Below are 21,615 nucleotides of genomic sequence, written 5' to 3'. Positions count from 1 at the left end.
CAACGGGGGGCGTGGGTGATGATGGATGAAAAAGGTGGTGATGGGATGGGAATTCAGGGGGGCAATGGTAATGCTAACCAAGCTAAGCATTTTAATATGCACACATTTCCCACAGTTCTTTGTTTTTTTATTGCTCCCTTGGCACTTGGAGCGCATAAAAGACCAAAAGGCAGGGGGCGTGGCACTTCTCGGGGGCATACAGATGAGCTATACGCTCGAATGTGTGCTATGCTAATCAGGCAATCCCGAAAGCAAAGAGAACTATTCGTTTACACTAGTTCGCATGCATTTGGACTTTTACTTCTCCACAGCAAATCGCAATTATTTAAACGCTTCCGACAGCTTGGCAATCCAATTTGTTGAAAGGCAATTGAAATGCAAATCGTAATCAAATAACAAATCATAACTGAAGGCATGTCTAGGTTTTTATACCTATTTTACGGCCCTCGGTCTCCGTGGCCTCTTTCACAGCACTTCACACCTGAGCTGCTGCCAGTTAGGTAAAAAAAAAAAAAGAAAAACTGGGGGAAAAAAGTGAGAAACCACGCTCCCAGGATACCGTGCCGCAGGGTTAAACGGTACCCGTTATTTGCTTTGGTTGCTGGAGGAACAGCAACTGTGGCAGAAACAACAACCGAACCGAACCATCCAAAAAGGCACAAGGGACGTATTACCAAAAAAACGCAGGGCCAAAGAATCGCGGAGAAAATGGCCCTGCAGCGGACCTTCGAGGCTGGAGGAAATCAAATTGTTTACCGGAAGGCAGGGAAGACTTAAAGACATCATTTAATCAAAACACTAAGAAAGGGGTTTCTTTAAAGAGAAGTTAGCCGAATTAAGAACCATTGAACTGGAGGTTAGTTATAAACAAGAACATTTTGGGAACATACTTAAACAGAGGCAAACTACAAAATAAATTCATCTCAATTTCGAAGACAAGCATCAAGTAATTTCATCTAAGATATATGTATTTAACCGGATGCCTTAACCAAAGGTTAACTTTTACCATGCAAATTTCTTTTATCAGTTGATATGATAATTTTCTGCTTCTTAGAAATAATAGGGACTATAAGCACAAGCTGACGTAAGGCTTAAAGTCTTAATTTAACCAAAACACAAAGTAAGGAGGTATCTTTAAAGAGAAGCTAACCAAATTAAAAACCATTTAACTGGAGGTTAGTTATAAGCATGAAGTGAGCATTACATTTCGGGAACTTACTTAATCAGACGCAGATACAAAATCATATCATCTCAATGTCGAAGGCAAGCATCATGTAATGTCATCTAAGATTTATGTATTTAACCCGATGACTTAACCAAAGGGTAATTATTTCCATGCAAATCTCTTTTATTGGCATAAGTCAGTTGATGCTATAATTTTCTTCTTCTTGGAAATAATAGGTGCAAAGCACAAACTGATCTGACATTTTAATTTAAAATATTGGTTTAAAGACTAAAAGTCCAGAAACTATACATCAATTATAATAGTCCTGACGTTACTGATATAAATACGTAGGAAAGAGAGTGCTTTAAATAAATCAAAAATAAATTGCTGAACCAAATAATTCAACCTGAACTGCACTTGATTTAACTTTCCAGACGCAATTCAGAGTCGAAAATAACCATTTTTCATTCCCAATACATGGCCAACGTGGCTTAATCTACACGTTCCAGTGATTTTAGACCATCTCGTTTCCGTGGATGCACTGGAGCAGCCAGCAGCATCCGGTGCAGCTAACTCGATAGCAGCACTTAAAAAATAATTTACCAATTTCCAATATCTTATTACGGATGCCGGCACGGCTATCATCCGCAGACAGCTGTCAACATTAGCGCCATTTCCTAGTCTCTGTTGCCTTTTTTTATTGGATGCGTAAGTTGGTGGCTTCTGGTGGGGTAAAAAAATCGCAAAAAAAGAATCCTGACATGAGCACGTGCAATCGCTCAAACCAGAAACAAACAGGCAAAAAAAAACGAGAGGGAAAAATGGAAAAGTTGGCAAACATGCACATACAGCGGATATAAGTAATGTACTAAGTGGCCAGGGGGCAGAATCTGCTGTATGTTATATGATGCCCTGGCGTCGATGTCTTGGGCAATTTCCGGCAGATGCGAGGCACACACAAAAAGTGCAATCGCATGATGTAACCATTTTTCCCACACAATGCCATCAGAAGCGAGAGTGAGTCAAGCGCTTGCGATCAATTTCTGATTACCAGTCAAGTCGAATGCGAAAGCCCCAGCAGAAATACTGCAATCCTGAAATCCTAAAATACAGAAATAAAGAAGAAACAGAAGCTGTGACAATTCCGGGATGGGGTTCGGGAAATGGGGTCTCGAACCGGGGAGCTAAAATGTGCAACCATGCCGTAATTACCCAACTAACTGAAGCACTCGCACATGCCATTGTTGCTCGACTGGGTGGATTTTTGCATAGCAGACCGGAGCTGTGGAAAACAGTTTAGTCGACAAAGTCATTCACTCATTGCCATGTGATGACACCAGCTCACTCCTCGAGCGCTGGCGAGGAATGGGATTCGGGAATGGGGATGGGACACTGAGGATGCCGAGGATACCGAGGATACTGAGGATGGGCCGGATCCGGTAGGAAGACAGGCCTGGCATTTACACAGTCGGATGATTTAGATAAACAAGACATGAGCTGTCACGCAAAGGAAACAGAGGAAAAAAGCTGCAAAACACTAAAAGAGGGTAGAACAAAGCGAGCCGAGACAGCGAGCCAAGTCCTTAAAGAAAAGCCCCTGAAAGTAGTTATTATTACGCAGGATAAAGCCAGGAGATTAGGAAAAGCTGCGATTCTCATTCCCCGGCGATCGCATTGACTTTTCCCCCATTCCAGGACAATCAGGACGAGCAGGAGTCGGGAAAACGAATGGCCAGCGATTTATTTGCAGCTCGGCTTTATGTGTTTTACGGAGCCGTTTAATTAGCTCTTAGTTGGGCCACATTCACAATGAATGCAAATATTATATGAATATTAGACGGTCCTTGGTTTCATGTGTGGGACAAGTCCATAAATTCAGTTATTAAATAAATGGAGAATTTATCAATTTGCACACTGTCACACACATTTGACAGTCCAGCGAGTTTTATTGGAATACCACCGACAATATTTGATGTCGATAGCAACTGCACTCGGAAAAAAAGGTTATTAACTTTTACATATATGCAGGTCAATTCAGTTTTATCGAAATAATCTTGATTCAATCTATATGTTAGGAAGAATTTACCATATAGTAAGGTAATTTGAAACATACCTTATATATATAATGAATATTATAAAATAATCCTTAAAACAAAATTATTATTAAGAAGTATAGTTACTTATTACCTTAATTTAAACTAAGATATAATGATTTTTTTGTTATGGGTACTTTACTATAATAAAATATATAATTCCTTTGTTATTTAGTGGTCATATTTCCATATACATTATAAATGCCCTTTTTTTCTGCGTGAGTCATTTTTGACATGAGGGATACAATGAAGTTTAAATGAAAATTCATATATCAATTAAAACCGATTGTGTTAGCAAATTAAAGCCCATTTCGATCCAATCGACTGCATGAGTGACGTGAGTGGACGGAAACTTGAAATGAATAAATGAATGGTATGGTTGCAATACCAATTTGCAGGGCAGCATTAGGCCTCATTTAATACATCATATTTTCGTAATTTTCATTTTGGTTTTTTGGCTTTTTGGCCTCGAAAAGGGGGGCGCAGCTCATGCGTTATACCCGACCATCTGTGGAGGACTGAAGCTGATGTTGGTTTAACTGTGGATGCTGACCCCCTTTTCGGGGATTCTGCGCCCTGAATGGGGCCCCCAAAAAACACTGGGAACACTTTGGATTCAAAACAAAACACTTGCAAAACCAACGTTTTGCTCACTGTTTGCAGTAAGCGTTTTTAAAGTTATCCAAAAACTCACATTCCATATTTTTGAATATAATTATAAAGCACATTTTGATACAGGCCAACTCATGCCGCCGATTAAAAATTCACAAAGGCATACTTAGCGAACATTAATAAAATAAGAGACCAAGTTGAAAAGTCCTTGTGGCTGCGGCACAATGGATTTAAAATGTTAGGCCTGCTGTCGGCGCGAGTGAAAAGTCAACTCTTAAAAATGAAATATTGTTTAGCGCATGAGGGCAAATTGCGGTGTGGCTTAACCCACTCCCAGTCCTCGGGGGTTGTCAGAGCAGCCCCGCCTTAACCCATGTTGTTCTGTGTGTGTCCGGCCGTGCGCAATTGTACGATTAGCCTAATGAGGTGTGCAGGGCTCGGAGTCCTGATTGATGGTCCTGATTATTCAGCCTGTCGGGCTGCTTATCCCAACCGCCAGAGCTCCCACTCAAACATTCAGCACCCAGTTACCCACTATTTTCTGCCACGAATTCTATCTGTCCAATCCAAAAGCCAAAAATGTCGCCGCTGGCGTGTGTGCATGTGTAAAATTACCCAATTTCAAATGCATTTTGGTGCATTAGGCGGGCGGCAGGTGCCCCGAAATTTACATATTTGCAACCAGTTTTTAGCACCGCCGCCGGCAGAGCGTCAAATATGAGCAGTGTGATATGGGATACACATAGGTGATTGCCATTATGGCTGAGGCTCCATCGCCGGGGGGGGGGGTTCCATTAGCCGAAATATTATAACAGACGTTGCACGTTGGCGAGGGAATGGTATGGCTTCCAAAGTGCCAGACGTCAAAATGCTTTGAGAACATATCGATGCACTTAAGCGTGCAAACGGGGGTAAAAACGCCCTCCTTCCATTGCAAATGCCATATTCGATTCGAAGTGCCAATTTAACATGCCATAAATTATGCAATCAAATACGGCAGAATCTAAAGGTCAGCTCAAAGTTTAAAGTTTTGTTTACCATTTCCGTTTGCATACGAAGCTGTCATAGTTTGGCCTTCCTTCCTCTTCAACCGTCCGTCCAATGGGGCGGATGTGTGATATTTTATACATTACTCTTTCAACCTCAATGACGGCTTGTTGCATGCTGGCAAAAAAAGGATATGAAGGAGCGACAACACTTCTTGGTGACACATTCATAATCCAGCTTTCTACACGAAAAACATCATAAAATATGAACAAACACTTCCGAGACACTGACAAGAAGTTTTAATTGCTTTTCCGCATGCAACTTCTCTCTGGGGCGTGTGTGTAATTTTATAGAGCTTCCTCGGCATTCGATCGAGCTGCATCTACTATATATATACTATATTGTATGGCCACCAATTCATCTTTCAACTGGGCGCACGTGCAGCATTTACGCAGACGTTTTCGAGACTTCATTTTGACGAATACACTTCATGCATAACTGAGCCAAGTGCGACAGGAAGCGGAAGCCCATAAAGTTGACAATGCTTGGCAGCTGTCGCACTTTCTGGGAAACCCTCCAGCCCCGCCAGCCCCTCCATCCGGCATACCCCCATCCCAACAGCCCCTTCATTCCACACTAGAATCAAATATTTATACCTTAATCAGGTGACTGCGCCTCCGGCAAAGATAGAGTTAGTGGGAAAACTTTATTGTCAACTTGATAACTTTGGCACAAAATTTGCTGTTAATTACTCGTGTGCGCAGGGCTCTTGTTCCGCCCACCCAGTGGGTCCAACTTTTGCCTGAAAAACTAACCAGTGCCAACCCAGGACTTTAAGGATTATTTGTGGTTCGGTTTCGCCGGTTTTAATAGCATAATTTTTCATTCAGTGCCAAAGTTTGCCAGCAACCAGGGGAGAATTGGCTCGTTAACACGGCCATAAAGAATTGAATCTAGTTCTGCTCTTGACATTTACGAAGCTCCTGGCTGGGGTTGTCCTGTAACATCTCCAAGAGGGACCCCTTCCCCCCTATGATACGTATCTCCCCAACTTTGGATGTACAGTGTGCCTGGGAACACGTCGTAATCATTTGCACCAGTTGTCTTATCGCTTGAAAGATGGTCGAGGGCAAAGCTTTTTGTACTCGGTTTTAGATGGCAACCCCAATCCTCGAACCCCGGACATCCTCCGACGCCCCTCTACAGTGCATTCCAAAATTGTCGGACATTTGTAAGCAAATAAATGCTGGGCAAAAGATAATCTCATAAGCTGACATAGATAAACAACGGTTCAGAAGGCAAACAACTTTTATTTGATAGCCAAATTCAATTGGTTGCTGGATAGCGCAAGGGGCCTTGGAATTTTATGAAATATTTTCTTTTTGAAAAAATCTATGAACTTATAGCCATGGCACGCACTGTGCCGGACCACCAGCACATTGTTGACTTGCCGTAAAAACACCAGATGGAATGCACGTGAAAACATCAAGAGCGATGCAATTTCGCAAATTGTCTTCAACTGTGCGAATGCATTTCATTCCGTTTTTGCTGCCGTGGCTTAGGCAGCATCTTTCTTTCCCCTACCAACTGAGTTTTGCCAGCCTCTTTGGGTCTGTTTAAGCAATCCCATCCAGATGGTGGTGGGAGGATGAGGATGAGATTGCTGCCGGGGAAACTGTGCCGCAGAATTCATGCACTTATGCAGGACGACCTGCAGCAGGGTTTGTGCGAAAATTAGTCGCTTTATGTGCAGGTTGAGGTCAGCAATTAACGCTCAGAAACCGGGCAAAGGAATTTCCGCCAGAAGTGCAAGACGACGCAGAAATGTGCCATCTTCAAGAGCCGAGAATGGGGATGAGGTTGAGGGTGGGCCAAAATGCTATTCTTGTTTTACTGCCGGCATACATACAATGTACTGCAGACATACATACCATACTTTCATGTATTTGAGCAAGGGTCTGACTGCCTTGCCTGGCCTGGCCAAAAGTAATTTTGGCCAAAATGCTCTTATTGACATAAAATATATCGCATAAGTGAGCAAGGAGTACACAAAAACTAACGTTAGGACCTGGCCCTTTAACCCGGAAACTTGGTTAATTGCATTAGGCGCTAGGGTATTCTATTACCGACCTTCATTCGGGGCACATCTGTTCCAGCTGCCCGAATTCCTTCGCAACAGAGTCACTGGGGAAAAGTTGGATGGAAGGGGGGTAAATTCCAGAAGTGCGTACGCGTATGCGTATGTACACATCAAACTTTGCACTTTAAGACCGTTTAACCGAATCAAAAAGTTTACCTTTCTCTTGAAATTTAATCGGGCCATTAACACCGCACGATAACTTGTTGTTAAACCAATTTAATGTCAGCTGAATAATAAATTAACATATTTATAAAATTTTTAATCGAATTAAAGAACATTACTTTAATCTCTAACGATATTAATTTAAATCAATGTGGGATACAATTATATATTATTATCTTGTTTTAAGTTAGTATATGTAAAATAAAAGGACGTAAACATTATTAAATAAAAGGCTAAGCCATTATTATATTAACCACCAACATTTCTTTGTTTTACTCACCACACATGAATATTTTTTTTCAAATGAATTATTTAAATATGCATCGGTTTCAGTTCATGTTTCAAATCAATTATTCCTTTATTTTTTTGTGAAAAACCTACAGTCATATTGTTTACCCCTTGTATTTTATTACTGGTCACGCAGTGATATGCATGACATGGCAGAAAACACGTGTATTCGTACTTTGTGATTACATATAAATAAATTCTTTTCTGTGAAATTTAATGTTTCAAGGAATTATTTATTAATTTGCTTACTTTCATTTTTCTACCCCTTTCGAATCCTTCTAATGATATTCCTTTGGGATACAGTTCCCTTGTATGCCATAGGGTGGGGTTATTTGAAGTATTAGGTTGTTCTATGGCGAAGGCATTATGTTTGAGGCTTTTATCCAAATCAACATGGGAGGACCTCTTCCAGACGAAAAGCTCCGCAAGGGGTTTAAGGATTAGGAAGTATAGGATCTCCGCCAGAGAAATGACGCTGAAACCCATAAACAGGCCCATTACACCACCTACATTGGCTAAAACGGAAAAATATTAATTAGTAAGTAGAGTTTTATTCCTTTATTAATTAAGTAAGCAAATGTATCTTTGTAGGGTGAACTTAAGCTACAGTTATTTTACTCAGAGTTCAGATCTTAACTAATTAGTTTAATAATGAAGAAATCTTAGCTATTTTATTTGTTAAATATTGTAATGAGTATATCGTTTAAGAGGTAAACTTTAGCTTAGTGGTACTCTAGCTTTGCATACTTGCTTTTATAGGTATTTGTACCAACCTAATACTTATTTAACCGGATAAGTGTAACCCTCTGAAGAAAACAAACATATATGTTACCAATTGGTATACTCACATAGAAACTCGGTCAGTCCCACGTAGGCATTCTTGGTGTTTCCGTAGTAGACGGACTCCCGAAAATATACATTTATCACGGCTATGTTCTCACTCAGATAGGACTTGTTTATGCGCTCCACCAGCGCGTTAGCCAGCTGGAAGTTCTCAGAGGCCAGTGGAAAGGCGAAGCCACTGGCCAAATAGTTGAGATCGAAGCAGCTGGGCAGGCACTGTTGTCGGCACTGCACCCAACTGGGACGGTTCTCCGCTCTTTGTGCCCTCCTCACACAGAAGGTGTCCAGCATGCTACAGGTACTGGCGTTGCTATAGATCTGCGGATAGTCGAATGGGATGCAGGAGCAGGTGTCGTATAGGTAAGCAGCCAAACACTCGTTTTCGCAGTTGAGCCTCGTATACAGCTTATAGAAGATCAGCTCCTTCTCGTCATTGAACAGACACTGCCGGCCATCGCGGGATATCGAACGAATGGCCGGAACAGCCTCGGCTCGCACCATTTCGATACGGTAATTGGTCTCATAGCCAAGGGCTGTAATCAAACCGGCCTCCTTCACCATAGGCACCTCAACGGGATTGTGAAAGTATACCTGAAAAGAAGATACGAGCGTTCAAATTTAAGTTTTTATTAATGCTAGCATATAAATATTAATGGTTTACTATAATTTAAAGCATTTCTTTGGGTTATAAAAGAAATTAAAGGATTTTTAAGATGATAAAAACTGATGGCTTGACTTAAACTATATTTAGAACCCATTAGACCTACCTTAAAACCTGGTCCATTAGTGGAGGAGCAGTAATATTCACTCATTTCAGCATCTAGTACAGCTGTAAATCCCAAAGTGATACCAGTTCCTAAGATATTTAAAACGTTAACAATTACCTTTCCGTTTTTTACCACCTTCTGATTTCCCTTACCACTCGATGCAGCTGGATAAAACTTAGGAGGCAATTTCTCAGGATAACCTGCCTCCGGATCCCACTGAACATTTTCAAACCCATCTGGGTTCGTCAAGTTCCGAGGGTTATTTGCACTGTTAAAATGGAAACAAATAATAATTTGATAAGTAAATATTTTTTCGATACAAAATCCTTTGTTTACAATGGCTTGTAGAGAAATTCAGGCGGCTGAAAATTAAAGGCGCAGCACAGGCCCTCATCTGTCAGGATCTGCTGAAACAAATGCGAACAGTTTCGCTCCACGGCACTGAATCTACAGAAGAGCAACATTCTCTCGCAGGACTGCGAATGATTTGAGACAAAATCGGATATCCTCAAGTTGTTCCCCGCGAAAGTTAAACCATCAAGCTCTTCATTAAACTCATTGGATTGCCAGCTATCCGATTCGCACAATAGCTTTAAAAGAGTGCTCTCGTTGGAGCCCCTAGAAAAAAAAATGTAATTTCAATATGATGGACAGGCAGGTATCCAGATTGATAGAATAAAAAACTCACTCTCTATAATTGGCCACCAGACTCCTTTGCACTTGGTTCATATTGCAAATGGTTACAGCGGGAAAGGGTACTTTTAAAATGGAGGTGGCTTGTGGGCTGATGCCAATTATAACCGGAGTGCTGTTCCACTTGACATAGATATTTGATATAAGATGGACTGTGATTATAAGAGCGGTTACAAAGGAGCCAAAGAAGAATGATCTGAAGTGAATAAGCAGATAATAACAAAAATTTAAGATTTTTTAAGCATTTTTCCTTAAAAGAACACTTTTAATGACTTTATTATAATAATTGCACATTCACACCTCTCCCAACTGTTGAGATTGGAATCACCCACAAATTTAAGGCCGTGCAGACTAGTCTGGGTAAGGAATTGCCGCAGACTCCTGCCAAAACTCTTGAGCAGGAACACAGAGGATCCCTGCCTATTCGACCTAGTTGACACCGACCGCTCCATTTTCAACTGTTTACTTAATGCCCCTTGACACCACCATAAATACTTTATATCGCAATCAATCAGATGTCAGCACACGTATTAAAGACCCATGTAATTAAGGCCTTACCTTGATTACAGTGATTTGTGACGGAGTGAATCCTTTCAAGTTAATTAAATTCTCGATGTTGGCTTTGCCGATGGCATTCATGTATGTATGTAAGCATAAGTTGCATGCCATCAAGCATACGGTGTGTGGCCCGTCTTGATAAGACAAGTGCAATGCCCGGAGCATTCCACATTTTTACGCCACCAAGAGCTTGGTATCAAATTTTAATTGCGTTAGCTTTAGAGTTTATCAAATTATCTTCAACTCAGGGGTTCAATGTATCTCATTGAATTATATTGGAGGTAAACTTTTCGCCCCAAAAACTTGAATAATTGAGCTTTTCGGTGGCGGCCAACAAGCTTTTTGCCCCCAAAGCTTGATAAAAGAAAGCTCCACCGCACGTGATGACACTGCGAACCGGTTAGCAAGTCAGTTCCATCTCGACGATCAGTCCCGATTTGTTTACATCTGTCAGAGATCATGAGAATCCGTAGCAACCCGCTGCCCCGCCGGCTGGTGGATGTCTTGTGCTTCCTGATTATTGGGGTCTTTCTGCCGGTGGTGTTCCTGTTCGAGATCGTGGTGGTGCTACCCGCTTTCCATGAGCCCGGCGGCTTCTTGCACACCTTCACCTTCCTGATGGCCATGTTCCTGGTGTTTAATATCAAGGGAAATATGATTGCTTGCATGATGATCGACACCAGTGTGGATGGTAGGTGAGAGTTCACACTTTAAATGGAACCCAGTGACACGGATTAACTTTTTTCAGTGAAAAAGGTGGAGGCACCACCGGATCAGATGGATTGGAGGGAGTGCAGCGAGTGCCAGAGACTTGCCCCGCCCAGATCTTGGCATTGCAAGGTCTGCAAGGTGTGCGTACTGAAGCGGGATCACCACTGCCTCTACACTGGCTGCTGCATTGGACACAGGAACCATCGCTTCTTCATGGGTTTCATTTTCTATCTATTTGTGGGATCCGTCTACGCCCTGGTCTACAACTCCATCTACATGTGGATTATCCAGGGGCACATCTATTGCAACTGGCTAACCCTTCTCAAGCTGACCTGCCCCATGCTGCTCCTGGTGACGGGTAGTTTCTGGGTTAACATGTACCTGCTGTTCTACAGCTTGAATGTTTTAGCCCTGGCCTATGGGGTGCTCCTCTTGGGTTACCATGTGCCCATCGTTTTGAGAGGCGGGGTTTCCGCCGATCGCACAAAGGAGAGCAAGCAAAAGTACGACAGAGGAGTCTACCAAAATCTGAGGAGTGTTTTTGGAGACCGCATGCATATAGCCTGGTTATCTCCATTGATTCGCAGCGATCTGCCGGATGACGGATACCACTGGACTGCCTCTAGGAACAGAAAAGACTAAGACTGATTAGCATTTAGAATGTATACGTGCAATACAGCTCCTACCTAGGAATGCCGTAGATGAGCACTGTGGCTTTGGCTGCCTCTGGCTGGTTATATGTTAATCTTAAGGTGGTAAAGTTGTAACCAATGCCGCCACTGAGAATGAATGCTTGTCCTTCCCATTCCATTTTACTTTCATCGATGATCAAAATCAGGTTGATGTGGAAACACAATTTGGCCTAAAAAGAAATACCTAAGAATACATTTTCAAATACATTTTATTTAAAATACCTTTTGTTTGAACTCCACATCTACATATCCACCAGAATGTTTAGAGAATACTTCGATTTCATAAATAGCAACTGCTAGGGGGTGCATAGTGCCGAATTGAACGGAGTAGCACATAACTTCCACAGAAGGAAGGATTGCCAGCAGCAATAGACCACGCGTATAGAACATTTCTATAGACTAAACCCATTATTCTATTGGACCACACCTGTGCGAAAAATAGCCTATTTCTCTAATTGATTTGATGACTAGACAAGCAAACATAGATTGATAACAAAAGTGATTCTTTTTATTGATGTATTAAAACCTTCTTTGATAGACCGACCACTCAGCCAACCTGCACTTTCCGTATAACCGATTTGCACTCATCGTTGCGGAAGACGCGATGGTAGCTGGTTATCTTGCCCAGCGACGAGATGAAGTTCTCGTCGTGTGTGATGATGATGAGCATAAAGTTCGACTGACTCTGGCGCTCCTCCACGATGCAGTTCAGCGCATCGCACAACGAGGTTATATTGATGCGATCCAAGTTCGTGGTGGGCTCATCCAAGGCCAGCACACCGCAATTACTGCTAAACGTCTCGGCCAGTGCCAAGCGTATAATCAGCGAGGCCAGGACGCGCTGACCAGCACTGCAGCGTCCCCGCATCTCGATCTCAGTGTTATTCTTCGACTGGACCACTCTGTAGTTGTAGGTCTTTCGGCGATCCGCCGAAGCATCCGTGCTGACCTCGTCTGTCTTCACCTGAATGTAGTCAATGTCATTACCGCGGTATATCATCCGCCAGTACTCGCGTATCAGCCGGTTGATCTTCTCCATCTTCTCCGCATGGAACTGAATCAGGGCCCACTCCAAGGCCAAACGATGTTGGCCCAAGTCCTCGATGCTGAGACGAGTTACCATTAGCTCGTAATTAGCCTTCCGGAAGTTTTTAAGAGACTCCTTAAACTTGGGTTCATCGATTTCTCGCTTCAACTTGTTCACCTGGTTGTTAATCTCGCCCAGCTGGCCCAGAAGCTCACCCTTACGCACTGTGGCCTTATCCCGTTGTTTTGTCAGCTCAAGTTTCTCCTTGCTGACGCTGCGGAAATCCAGGTTACCAAGTTGCTTGTCAAGCGTCTGGCAGCTTTCTCTCAGCTTTATTTCCTTATCCTGCAGCTGTTTCAGCTCTCGATTATCCTTCAGATCTCGTTCGACGGTCTGCTGGTTGAGGCACTCAGTTTTAATAGTCTCCAGTTCATCAGTTTTCAAAGAGATTTCGTTTTCCTGTAAAAGCAATTCCAATATAGCTTTTGTTGTAAGGTAATAATTGAAATTTCTCACCAACTTCCTCAGCTGATCCTTAGTTGCCTTTATAACCTCATCAAGTTTCTTGATTTCACTTTGAAGATTCAATTTGGCAAACTCCTGAGCTTCTTTATTCAATCTAAAGTTATATGAAATCATACATATGTAAGCCAATTGGTAGGATTCGTTATATTTACCTTTGTATGTCCTGATCTGTGCTTTTGTAGGAATTATATTTCGTATTCATCTGAGCTACCTTGGCTCTTTCACTCTCCTTTAAACGCTCTTTTTCATCTATGGATTTTCTTAAGTTCTGCTTTAAAGGCTGAATTTTGGCCTTTAGTTCGCTTATTTCAGTGGCAACTGTAATTAGAAATGTTTTGAGCTTTTCAAAACGTTCCTTTAACTGTGGCAAGCTTTGAAGACCCTCCTGTAGGTGTATTTGTCTGTCTTTCAAACTAAAAATAGATAGGGTTAGTTAATCTCGGGGAACTAACAAGGTGCTAAGCAGTACCTATTCTTCTTTTCGCGCAAACGGTTAAGGGCATCCATTTGCTGTTGGAATGTATTCTGAGTGGAGTCTAATTCCTTCCGTTCCGCTTCCAACTCCTTGGAAACCTGACTCTTCTCCGCCTGCAAGGCATCCATCGAGACACTTGAATCGTAAGATGCAGGCAACTTGGCCTAAAATTGAATAGAAATATAGTATATCTCGTATAGTATATAAGCAAAGTCAATTAAAAGGGATATACCCTACCTTTTGCTGATCCAGATCTTTTGTAAGTCGTAGCGAGTCTTTTAAAGCCTCGTCTAACAAAGTCATATCACCCATCATGGAATTTGCCAACTCCATATTCTGTGTAGGCTCGCCAATCAAAGCAAGCAACGTTTCATATTCGCTGACACTCTCCCCTAGCAACTCCTCCACTTTTTTCAGTTCCTCCTTTTTCTGAGGCAGTGATTCCTTCAGATCCTTGACCTTAAGGATGTTGGGTTTTATTTGCAATAAGTTCTCAAACTTGATTTGCTCCGCTTTCAGCGCTTTTTCAGCTCTGGTGATATTATCGGGCAACTTTTGGATCTCATCGGTTAGCTCGTTGGTCAAATCGCAAGCCTCATCACTAGACATGTCGTGATGGCACAATGGGCAACAAGGCTCTTCATCGATTTTCTGTATGTACCTAGCAATAGGATGTATTTAAGTAAATGAAATTAAACTGTAAATGGGATTTCCCCAACTCACTTCTTGTAAAGGGCCTCAGCAGATTTCAGCGCCCCATGGTCGAACTGCAGCTTGGATATGGCCGTTTTGCTTCGCTCTAGCAGATCATCGTACGGAGTTGACCGACACTTTTGAAATATCAACTCCTCACTCTCTTTAAGCTCTTTCTCCATGCGCGAAATCTCAACGATGAGGTTCTTACGTTTGATCTCGTGCGACTGCTCCTTCAGCTTCTGCGAGTTTGCCTTTTCGTTAAGTTCCTGGATCTCACGCCGGAGCCTATCGTAGGCTCCTTGCATCGATCGGCGATAGTTGCTATTGATGGGTTCCTTAAAGAATTTTCCAAAGTTATCAGCGTGTCGGCTGCGCACACGGTGCACTTCCTGGTTCCTCTTTTCGAGCTCCTTCTGCTTGAGGCTGATTTCGGCAACCATCTTGGCCATGGAGCCTAGGAAAGTCAACTGTTCGTCCAGCTTCTTAAAGAGAGTTTGCTTCTCGGTAATACTGGCCTTTTTACAGGCTATGACCTCTTTCATCGCCTGCTGGTCCAAATCTTTCGTAGCGGTCTCGTACAGCTCGTTGACTTCGGCAATTTCTTTCTCCAGCTTCTTCAATTCTTGCATGGATGTTTCAATTTTTTTTATCTCAGCGCCAAGGGTTTCACTCTCTCTTTTGCTAGTCTCCTTCTGCTTCTCTTGCGCTGTCACGCTTTGCTCCGACTTGGTCAGCTCAATGCGCAACTCGTCGATCTTGGCTTGCCTGCCCCGATCGGCCTTGTCGTTCTGCTCGACGATCTCTGTGATTTCACAGTGCTTGCTTAGTAACATCTCCTCGATGTCCTGCATTACTTTCTCAAGCTTCTCGGGCTGCTCAACAAGATCTCCGTCAATGGGAATCTTAAGTTCGAGGCAGAAGTCTTTCACCCGCTTCAGAAGCTGTGCCCGACAAGTCTGCTCGCTTTGGTGACGTTGCTTGGCCAGGCAATGCTTCCTGTCCTGCGTGCTCAACTTTTCCTGTTCAGCTGCACTGCTTTTCTTAAGCTGGGACAAACTCTGTTCCGCTTCTGTGCGCTGTTGCCGCATCTCCGACATGCGCTGATCGAAGTTGTTGATCTCTTGCTCTAACTCAATCAGAGAACCTTTAAAAGGGCTCTTGATCTTCCGCGTTATGGTGGAGATCTGCTCCTTGCAGTTTTTGTGCCTGACAAGAAGGTACAAGTTAGTTTTTATAGGAAAGTAGAGATGGTAAAGCTTACTTGGTGTCCATTTCAACCTTCTGCGCCTGATACTTGCCAACTTCAAACTCGACATTCCGGATTTCCAACAACCTGGCCTCAATGGGCTTCATTTCCTCTTCGCATTCGTTGCACTGCGCCTTGATGGAGTCGCATTTTTGCTGGGCCTTCTGCAGGCTCAGAGTTTTAACCTCCATTTCCTCCTTGAGATAAGCTACATGCTTCATGTTGGCGTCTGTGGAACGATATTTGTGAAACCAAAGCCTGTTTTTATGGAGATAGGGCTAACTTACCCATCACTTTCAGCTGCTCCACAGCTTCCTTGCGGAGCTTTATGATTTTATCCAAGGCCTTATTGTACTCTGTGATTCCGAATATTGCGTCGAACTTCTCCTTCAACTTCTTTGCTTCGTCCAGCGGCCAACTGGAGTCCTCTTGATGGCAGAACAGGACATTGTTGATGATAGCCTTCGAGACGCCCATGAAGTCTGAGATTGCCACATCGATGTCCACCGTGCGACCGCTCAGGGAGTCCTGATTCTCGCGCTTAGATTGCCCAGCGCCGGTCAGAAAGTTGATTGTGGAGTCCATTGTCTCGAAGGACACCTTGTTGCGCTTGTTGGACACCTTCATGGTGCGACAAATGGAAGCCTGGGCACCCCGCTTGTCCCGCACCTGCATCTTGATCTGCGCCAGCGACTCGTTCAGCCCAAAGATCTTGGGGTCGTGGACGAAACTCTTGCCGCGGTCACTCCCGGGCGGACACTCGCCGGTCAGGGCGTACTTTAAGCACTCTATTACGGTCGTTTTTCCGCATCCATTCTCTCCCAAAATCAGGGTAACCGGCGATGAGAACGTAATGCTCTGGGAGTTGCGTAGTTTTTAACTTCATTTATTATTTCCATTTTCCCCACAGCACTTACCTGTAGATCCTCGGCATTGGAACCGAAACTCCGGACTCCCTGGATGGACAGCTTGTCAATAGATGACATGTCGGTTCTTCAACAAAGGCAGGACCAAGCTAATTCTATTATTTATAATTTCACCAATACCGCAAATTTGCCGGGCTGTTGCCAGGGATGCAGTGATGCAAAGAATTGGTTATCGGAGTTTATCGATTGTTAGCTATTTTCTAGCCAATTTTATTAAGGGGATTTTTCAAAATGTTAAGTAAGCTACAGCTTCTTCATATTATTGTTTATGGTGTACAAATTAACTAACGTATTAAATGTTTTTTTACCTATAACAAAGTTTTTTTTAAGTTATACTGTATTTAACAACCATGAATTTAATTCAGTTTCAGGACTTAATTATTTCACTTTAATTCGCAACCACCAAAATCTTACGATTTCTTCGTTTTTATGAAGCCTTCAATAGGACTTTAGACGACGAAAGGTAAAAGACAGTCCCTTTCCCAAGAAGTTCAAAAAATGTTCATTAACATTTTCGAGTTAAGAGTGAGCAAATAATTTTGTATAGGTTTTAAACTATAAAATGGATAACAAGGCTAGAGTCCATCATTTAATGATGGCATATATTTTAGTTAAATAGACACCATAGGGAAAGTATATAAATATGTATATTTTTCTTGTTTTTTTAAATAGATTTTATAAAAGAAACGTATGCTCTCACAAGAGAAAATCACAATAACATTTTCTTATAAACTTGTTATACCCTCTTTAAAGATATGTAAACATACATTAAATTTTTTATAAAAAAATTCCAATCTTGTTCTGCAGAAATTCGTCTGTAAAGGAAACCAAGATAACTTGTATGGAATGGTGAATAAATGCGTCAGATAAATACACAGCCCTCCAAGTACTCCACAGCATCTCATTTTATTAGCATTCGAGTGTTTGAAGAGTGTAAACCTCCATTCCGCGAGACAATCAATTCTTAAGACAATTAAGTTACAACTAAATGAAAAAATATTTTAAAAGTGTAGTTAGGTAAAATGCGTCCACTTTTTTTTCTTGTATTGTTGGGCCTTCAATCCCAAATTGATGCATTCAATTTTTCGCCACATCCGAACCTTGTGATAAATTTCCCAAAGCCTTTAGGGACTCGTTTAAAACAAACGCGAAGCTCCTACTTTGGATTCTCAGTCGTCATTCGTCCACAAAGGTAAGTTTTAGGGTTTCTAAAGGAAGCAAGACACCTTTTGCGAGTCCTTAGGAAAGAAACCAAATATGAATGGGAAACTACAATATACATTTTGAGAAACAACTGTCCACTGTCCATACTGAAAACGATTGGGTCTTAAAAAAAAATACGTTATCACTCAAATTTCTAACGAACTTGAAAATAAACCCATCTTACTATGGATAACCTTGAATAGTTGAACTTATTTTAGACGTCATAAACTGAACTACATAGTATTTTTGCATTGCAGCATCATAGTGGGAGCTCCCCGGGCTCAGCCCACCTTGGATTCGCAAATGACCATCAACGAGCCAGGAGCGATCTTCAGGTGCTCCCTTGAAAACGCAATCTGCAATCCGTATGTCATGGATTCCCAGGGAAATGTGGTTACGCCTGACACTTGGACAATGAACTCTGAGAGCAAGGATTTTCAGTGGCTTGGTGGATCAATGGATGGTGGCACAAGGGATACGGATATGCTCCTCGTGTGCGCACCCCGATTTTTCGCCTCCAGGGGAAACGAGGGTCACCTTCATGGAATTTGCTATTGGATCAATAACACAACGAATAGTACCCCGCAAAACGTGACTCGCATCTCTCCATTCCGCTTGGAATCAAACCAGATGTATCCAAACCGTACAGGCAGGTACTATTACTTTATGGGGGAACAGGGACTCAGTGCCCACGTGGCGGACGATAACTCCCAATTCCTGATCGGAGCACCAGGTGTCTATAATTGGAAGGGAGCGGTAAACCTTTACAAGAACAACGAAGACAACATCCTCAGGAAGCTTTCATTGGATGAAAACTCGTACCTTGGCTATGCCGTGAGCTCCGGATATTTTGACAGCAACGACCCGACCACCCTCTATTACGTGGCCACTGCTCCCAAAGACCAAATAAATTCCGCGGTAGCCTATATTTTTGATGATCAAAGGTTTATCTACCCAAAACAAACTTTGAGAGGCAAGCAGTTTGGCGAATATTTTGGATACTCCGTTCTGGCGGAAGATCTTAATGGAGACGGACTAACAGACGTTATCATATCAGCACCCCTAAATGATATGGGTAATTCCTGCGACAACGGTGTCATTTATGTTTTTATCAACAAGGGCTCGGTGAGTAATAAGTTCGAAAAACGAAAACCAAATTTTTAACGCCTCCTTATCATTGAAGTTTGAGTTTGACCGGACGACTGTGGAATCTCCAGCGGGAAGCAAGGCTCGATTCGGAACAACTCTTTCGCGTCTGGGAGATATAAACCATGACGGATACAATGGTGGGTTATTCCAGGGTAACACAACATATTTTAAGGGTTCTCCTTATGGTTCTCTTTGAAAAGAGTTGGTTTTGAGGCCTTTAAGGCATTCTTTGTTGATTTTAGGTACTTAAAAACCTAATATGTATCTATTTGCAGACGTGGCCGTGGGAGCACCGTTTGCCGGAAACGGATCTGTTTTCATATATCTAGGAAGCGAAAGTGGATTACGGAATAGACCTAGTCAGCGACTGGATGCTCCTTCCCAGACACATTACGAGTACGGAGATCACATGTTCGGTCACGGCCTGTCCCGCGGATCGGATATAGATGGCAATGGATTCAACGACTTCGCTATAGGTGCACCCAATGCCGAGACTGTTTATCTCTATCGCTCCTATCCTGTAGTAAAAATACATGCTACGTTAAATTTGGAATCCCGATATATCAAACCGAAACAGGGGCAGGTAATTTTCACCGCCTGCTACCGCTTGGGTACCATGGCCAAACCTAAGGATCTGCAGCAGAAGGAGCTAGACATCCGGATTACCATGGACAAGCGGGCTAAATTCACCGAGAATCACAGCAGTGAGATGATCTTCAAGGCAAATGCGGGTCTTGTCGAGCAATGTCGTATCTTCGAGATCCAGGTGACCAGAAAGTCCGTACTCACGCCCATCGAACTGGAGATGCACTACGAGTTGGCAAAGAAGATTCCCAAAACGGAAGGTGAACCTTAGTGATATCAAATATTTCATTTAATATTGAATTGATATTCCAATAGGGTTCTGCGAAACCTGCGTGACTGTTGATCCCACGGATCCGAATTCTTTCACCGAAAAGATAGTTTTCTCTACGGGGTGTGCCACCGATGTTTGCGTCGTTGATCTGCAGTTGAAGAGCGAGGATTTAGGGTAGGGCTTTATAATCATATTTGATTCAAGTTGCTAATTTTTTTTTTTTAGACCCACTTATATTTTGGGTTCTACCGACACACTCCGCCTAAAGTACGAGATCACCAACCATGGAGAGACCGCCTTCCTGCCTCAATTCAACGTCACCAGCTCCGCCCGTCTACCTTTCGCTCAGATTCCTGGAAATTGCAAAGTCGATGAGTCGGTTATGATATGCGACCTGAACCATGGACAACCGCTGGCCAAAGGTGACAGTGATTCCGTCTCCATAAGTTTCGATGTGACCCAACTCAGGGGACAATCGCTGATCATCAACGCAGCAGTATTTAGTGAGGGAAACGAGAAGAATTCGACGGATAATAAGCAGACCAACAAGATCAACCTGAGAGAGTTTACCGAGATTGATGTAAGCGGGTAAGATTCAATCAAACTTATATAAATTGGGTAAACTTGAACTAAATCCTCTATTTACTTTCAGAAGTCAGAGAAGCGATCAAGTTGATTTGGATGACAAGAGGATCTCCGAGGAAATTATCAACAGTTACGAAATCAAGAGCAACGGGCCCAGTACCATCGAACAGTTGACCGTATCTTTTTATTTACCCATTGCACATAAAAAGGCAGATTCCTCAGAATTGCAACACATTATTAATATAACCAGCCTGAAAATGCAGGCCACCCACGATTCCAAAGTGTTACCCATTAAACTTTATGACCACAATAATAACCTACTGATTGTGGACACCACTGATAATTATACCCACAACGAACTGGAAGAGGACGACCACATAACCTATTCCATTCGAAAGCGAAGGGATCTCAACGAACCGGTCACGAACCTAAAGCAGTACGCTCTTGCTAAGACTCACGATCTGCCCGTGAACCGAACCATTGCGTTTAATTGTCAGGACGTTAATAAGACGATCTGCGTCAGGGCAGAGATGAGCGTCCAATTAAGGCCAGATAAACCTATCAGCCTCAATGTTAGCTTTATCGTAGATCTAACCGAAGTTGTAGATCCTTGGGAGTACTATGTTATCTTAAGCGATCTAGAGCTGTTCAAGAAAGAAGATCCCACAAGCAGTTCGCTTGTAATTAACAAGAACATCCAACCAAATGTGATGCACAGGCACCTAAGGGTTGAACTACCCATCTGGTATATTATTTGGTCCCTAATCGGTGGCTTCCTCTTACTTTGTGCAATAACCTACGTCCTATACAAGGTTCGTATATTTGAAGCCAAAAAATAATTGCTATTTTTTATTGTTGATCTTTCTGTCTTTAGTTCGGATTCTTTAAACGCAAGAGGAGGGACGAGCTGAACTTGATTCGACAAAGCATTAAAGGGGAGATTCCCATCGAGATATTGGAGGAAAACAGTAGTAGTGACATCGACGACTTACCAGATCAGCAAATAGAAAATATAGAACCGAGTAGTTTAATAAGCGGACCTAGCTTTACATCATAGTTCTTTTTTCACATACACATTAAATGAATTAATAAATTCTGCTTTGAATATAATAAATTGTTCTTAATACTTTATAATATTTTTTGTATTCCCTTTTATTTCATAAAGGAAAGGTTTTGTACAAAGAAATACCGGAGTTATAAGATAACTGCCTGTCCT

General features: G+C 42.4%; 5 protein-coding genes across 7 annotated transcripts; 2 read left to right on the top strand and 3 right to left on the bottom strand.

The window, feature by feature from the left end:
- Nucleotides 1-7,518: 7,518 nt before the first annotated feature.
- Nucleotides 7,519-10,642, bottom strand: ppk12 (pickpocket 12). Of its 2 annotated transcripts, none has more exons than XM_017071904.4 (7): nt 10,051-10,642; nt 9,746-9,946; nt 9,394-9,675; nt 9,210-9,325; nt 9,058-9,146; nt 8,296-8,881; nt 7,519-7,962 (listed from the first exon to the last, which is right to left on the bottom strand). In XM_017071904.4, the coding sequence occupies exons 1-7, from the start codon at nt 10,200-10,202 to the stop codon at nt 7,661-7,663; spliced, it is 1,728 nt and encodes a 575-aa protein (XP_016927393.4). In that variant the 5' UTR covers nt 10,203-10,642; the 3' UTR covers nt 7,519-7,660. The 2 variants fall into 2 exon arrangements, with proteins under 2 accessions (XP_016927393.4, XP_036669168.3); XM_036813273.3 differs by having other exon boundaries at nt 10,309-10,642.
- A 69-nt stretch (nt 10,643-10,711) lies between these two features.
- Nucleotides 10,712-11,932, top strand: LOC108008672 (probable palmitoyltransferase ZDHHC24). 2 transcript variants are annotated; one of them, XM_017072566.4, is made up of 2 exons: nt 10,712-10,999; nt 11,057-11,932. In XM_017072566.4, the coding sequence occupies exons 1-2, from the start codon at nt 10,768-10,770 to the stop codon at nt 11,659-11,661; spliced, it is 837 nt and encodes a 278-aa protein (XP_016928055.3). In that variant the 5' UTR covers nt 10,712-10,767; the 3' UTR covers nt 11,662-11,932. The 2 variants fall into 2 exon arrangements, with proteins under 2 accessions (XP_016928055.3, XP_036669169.3); XM_036813274.3 differs by having other exon boundaries at nt 10,864-11,003.
- On the bottom strand, nt 11,702-12,129 carry LOC118876933 (uncharacterized). Its single transcript, XM_036813275.3, has 2 exons — nt 11,934-12,129; nt 11,702-11,881 (listed from the first exon to the last, which is right to left on the bottom strand). Exons 1-2 carry the CDS (start codon nt 12,099-12,101, stop codon nt 11,702-11,704), a joined length of 348 nt encoding a protein of 115 aa, XP_036669170.3. The 5' UTR covers nt 12,102-12,129.
- Nucleotides 12,130-12,193: 64 nt separating this feature from the next.
- On the bottom strand, nt 12,194-16,756 carry rad50 (DNA repair protein rad50). The gene is made up of 9 exons (XM_017075054.4): nt 16,598-16,756; nt 15,968-16,538; nt 15,696-15,909; nt 14,462-15,640; nt 13,976-14,399; nt 13,733-13,902; nt 13,416-13,676; nt 13,255-13,357; nt 12,194-13,197 (listed from the first exon to the last, which is right to left on the bottom strand). The coding sequence occupies exons 1-9, from the start codon at nt 16,664-16,666 to the stop codon at nt 12,259-12,261; spliced, it is 3,930 nt and encodes a 1,309-aa protein (XP_016930543.3). The 5' UTR covers nt 16,667-16,756; the 3' UTR covers nt 12,194-12,258.
- Nucleotides 16,757-17,507: 751 nt separating this feature from the next.
- LOC108008621 (integrin alpha-PS3-like) lies at nt 17,508-21,491 on the top strand. Its single transcript, XM_017072502.4, has 8 exons — nt 17,508-17,798; nt 18,067-18,934; nt 18,993-19,095; nt 19,234-19,803; nt 19,859-19,988; nt 20,040-20,402; nt 20,467-21,211; nt 21,274-21,491. The coding sequence occupies exons 1-8, from the start codon at nt 17,629-17,631 to the stop codon at nt 21,454-21,456; spliced, it is 3,132 nt and encodes a 1,043-aa protein (XP_016927991.3). The 5' UTR covers nt 17,508-17,628; the 3' UTR covers nt 21,457-21,491.
- The last annotated feature ends 124 nt before the right edge of the window (nt 21,492-21,615 follow it).

The sequence above is a fragment of the Drosophila suzukii genome, chromosome 2R (assembly GCF_043229965.1).
Source record: "Drosophila suzukii chromosome 2R, CBGP_Dsuzu_IsoJpt1.0, whole genome shotgun sequence".
Classification (NCBI taxonomy): Eukaryota; Metazoa; Arthropoda; class Insecta; order Diptera; family Drosophilidae; genus Drosophila; species Drosophila suzukii.
The sequence above is the reverse complement of the archived record's forward strand: the minus strand, read 5'-3'. Positions and strand labels throughout refer to the sequence as shown.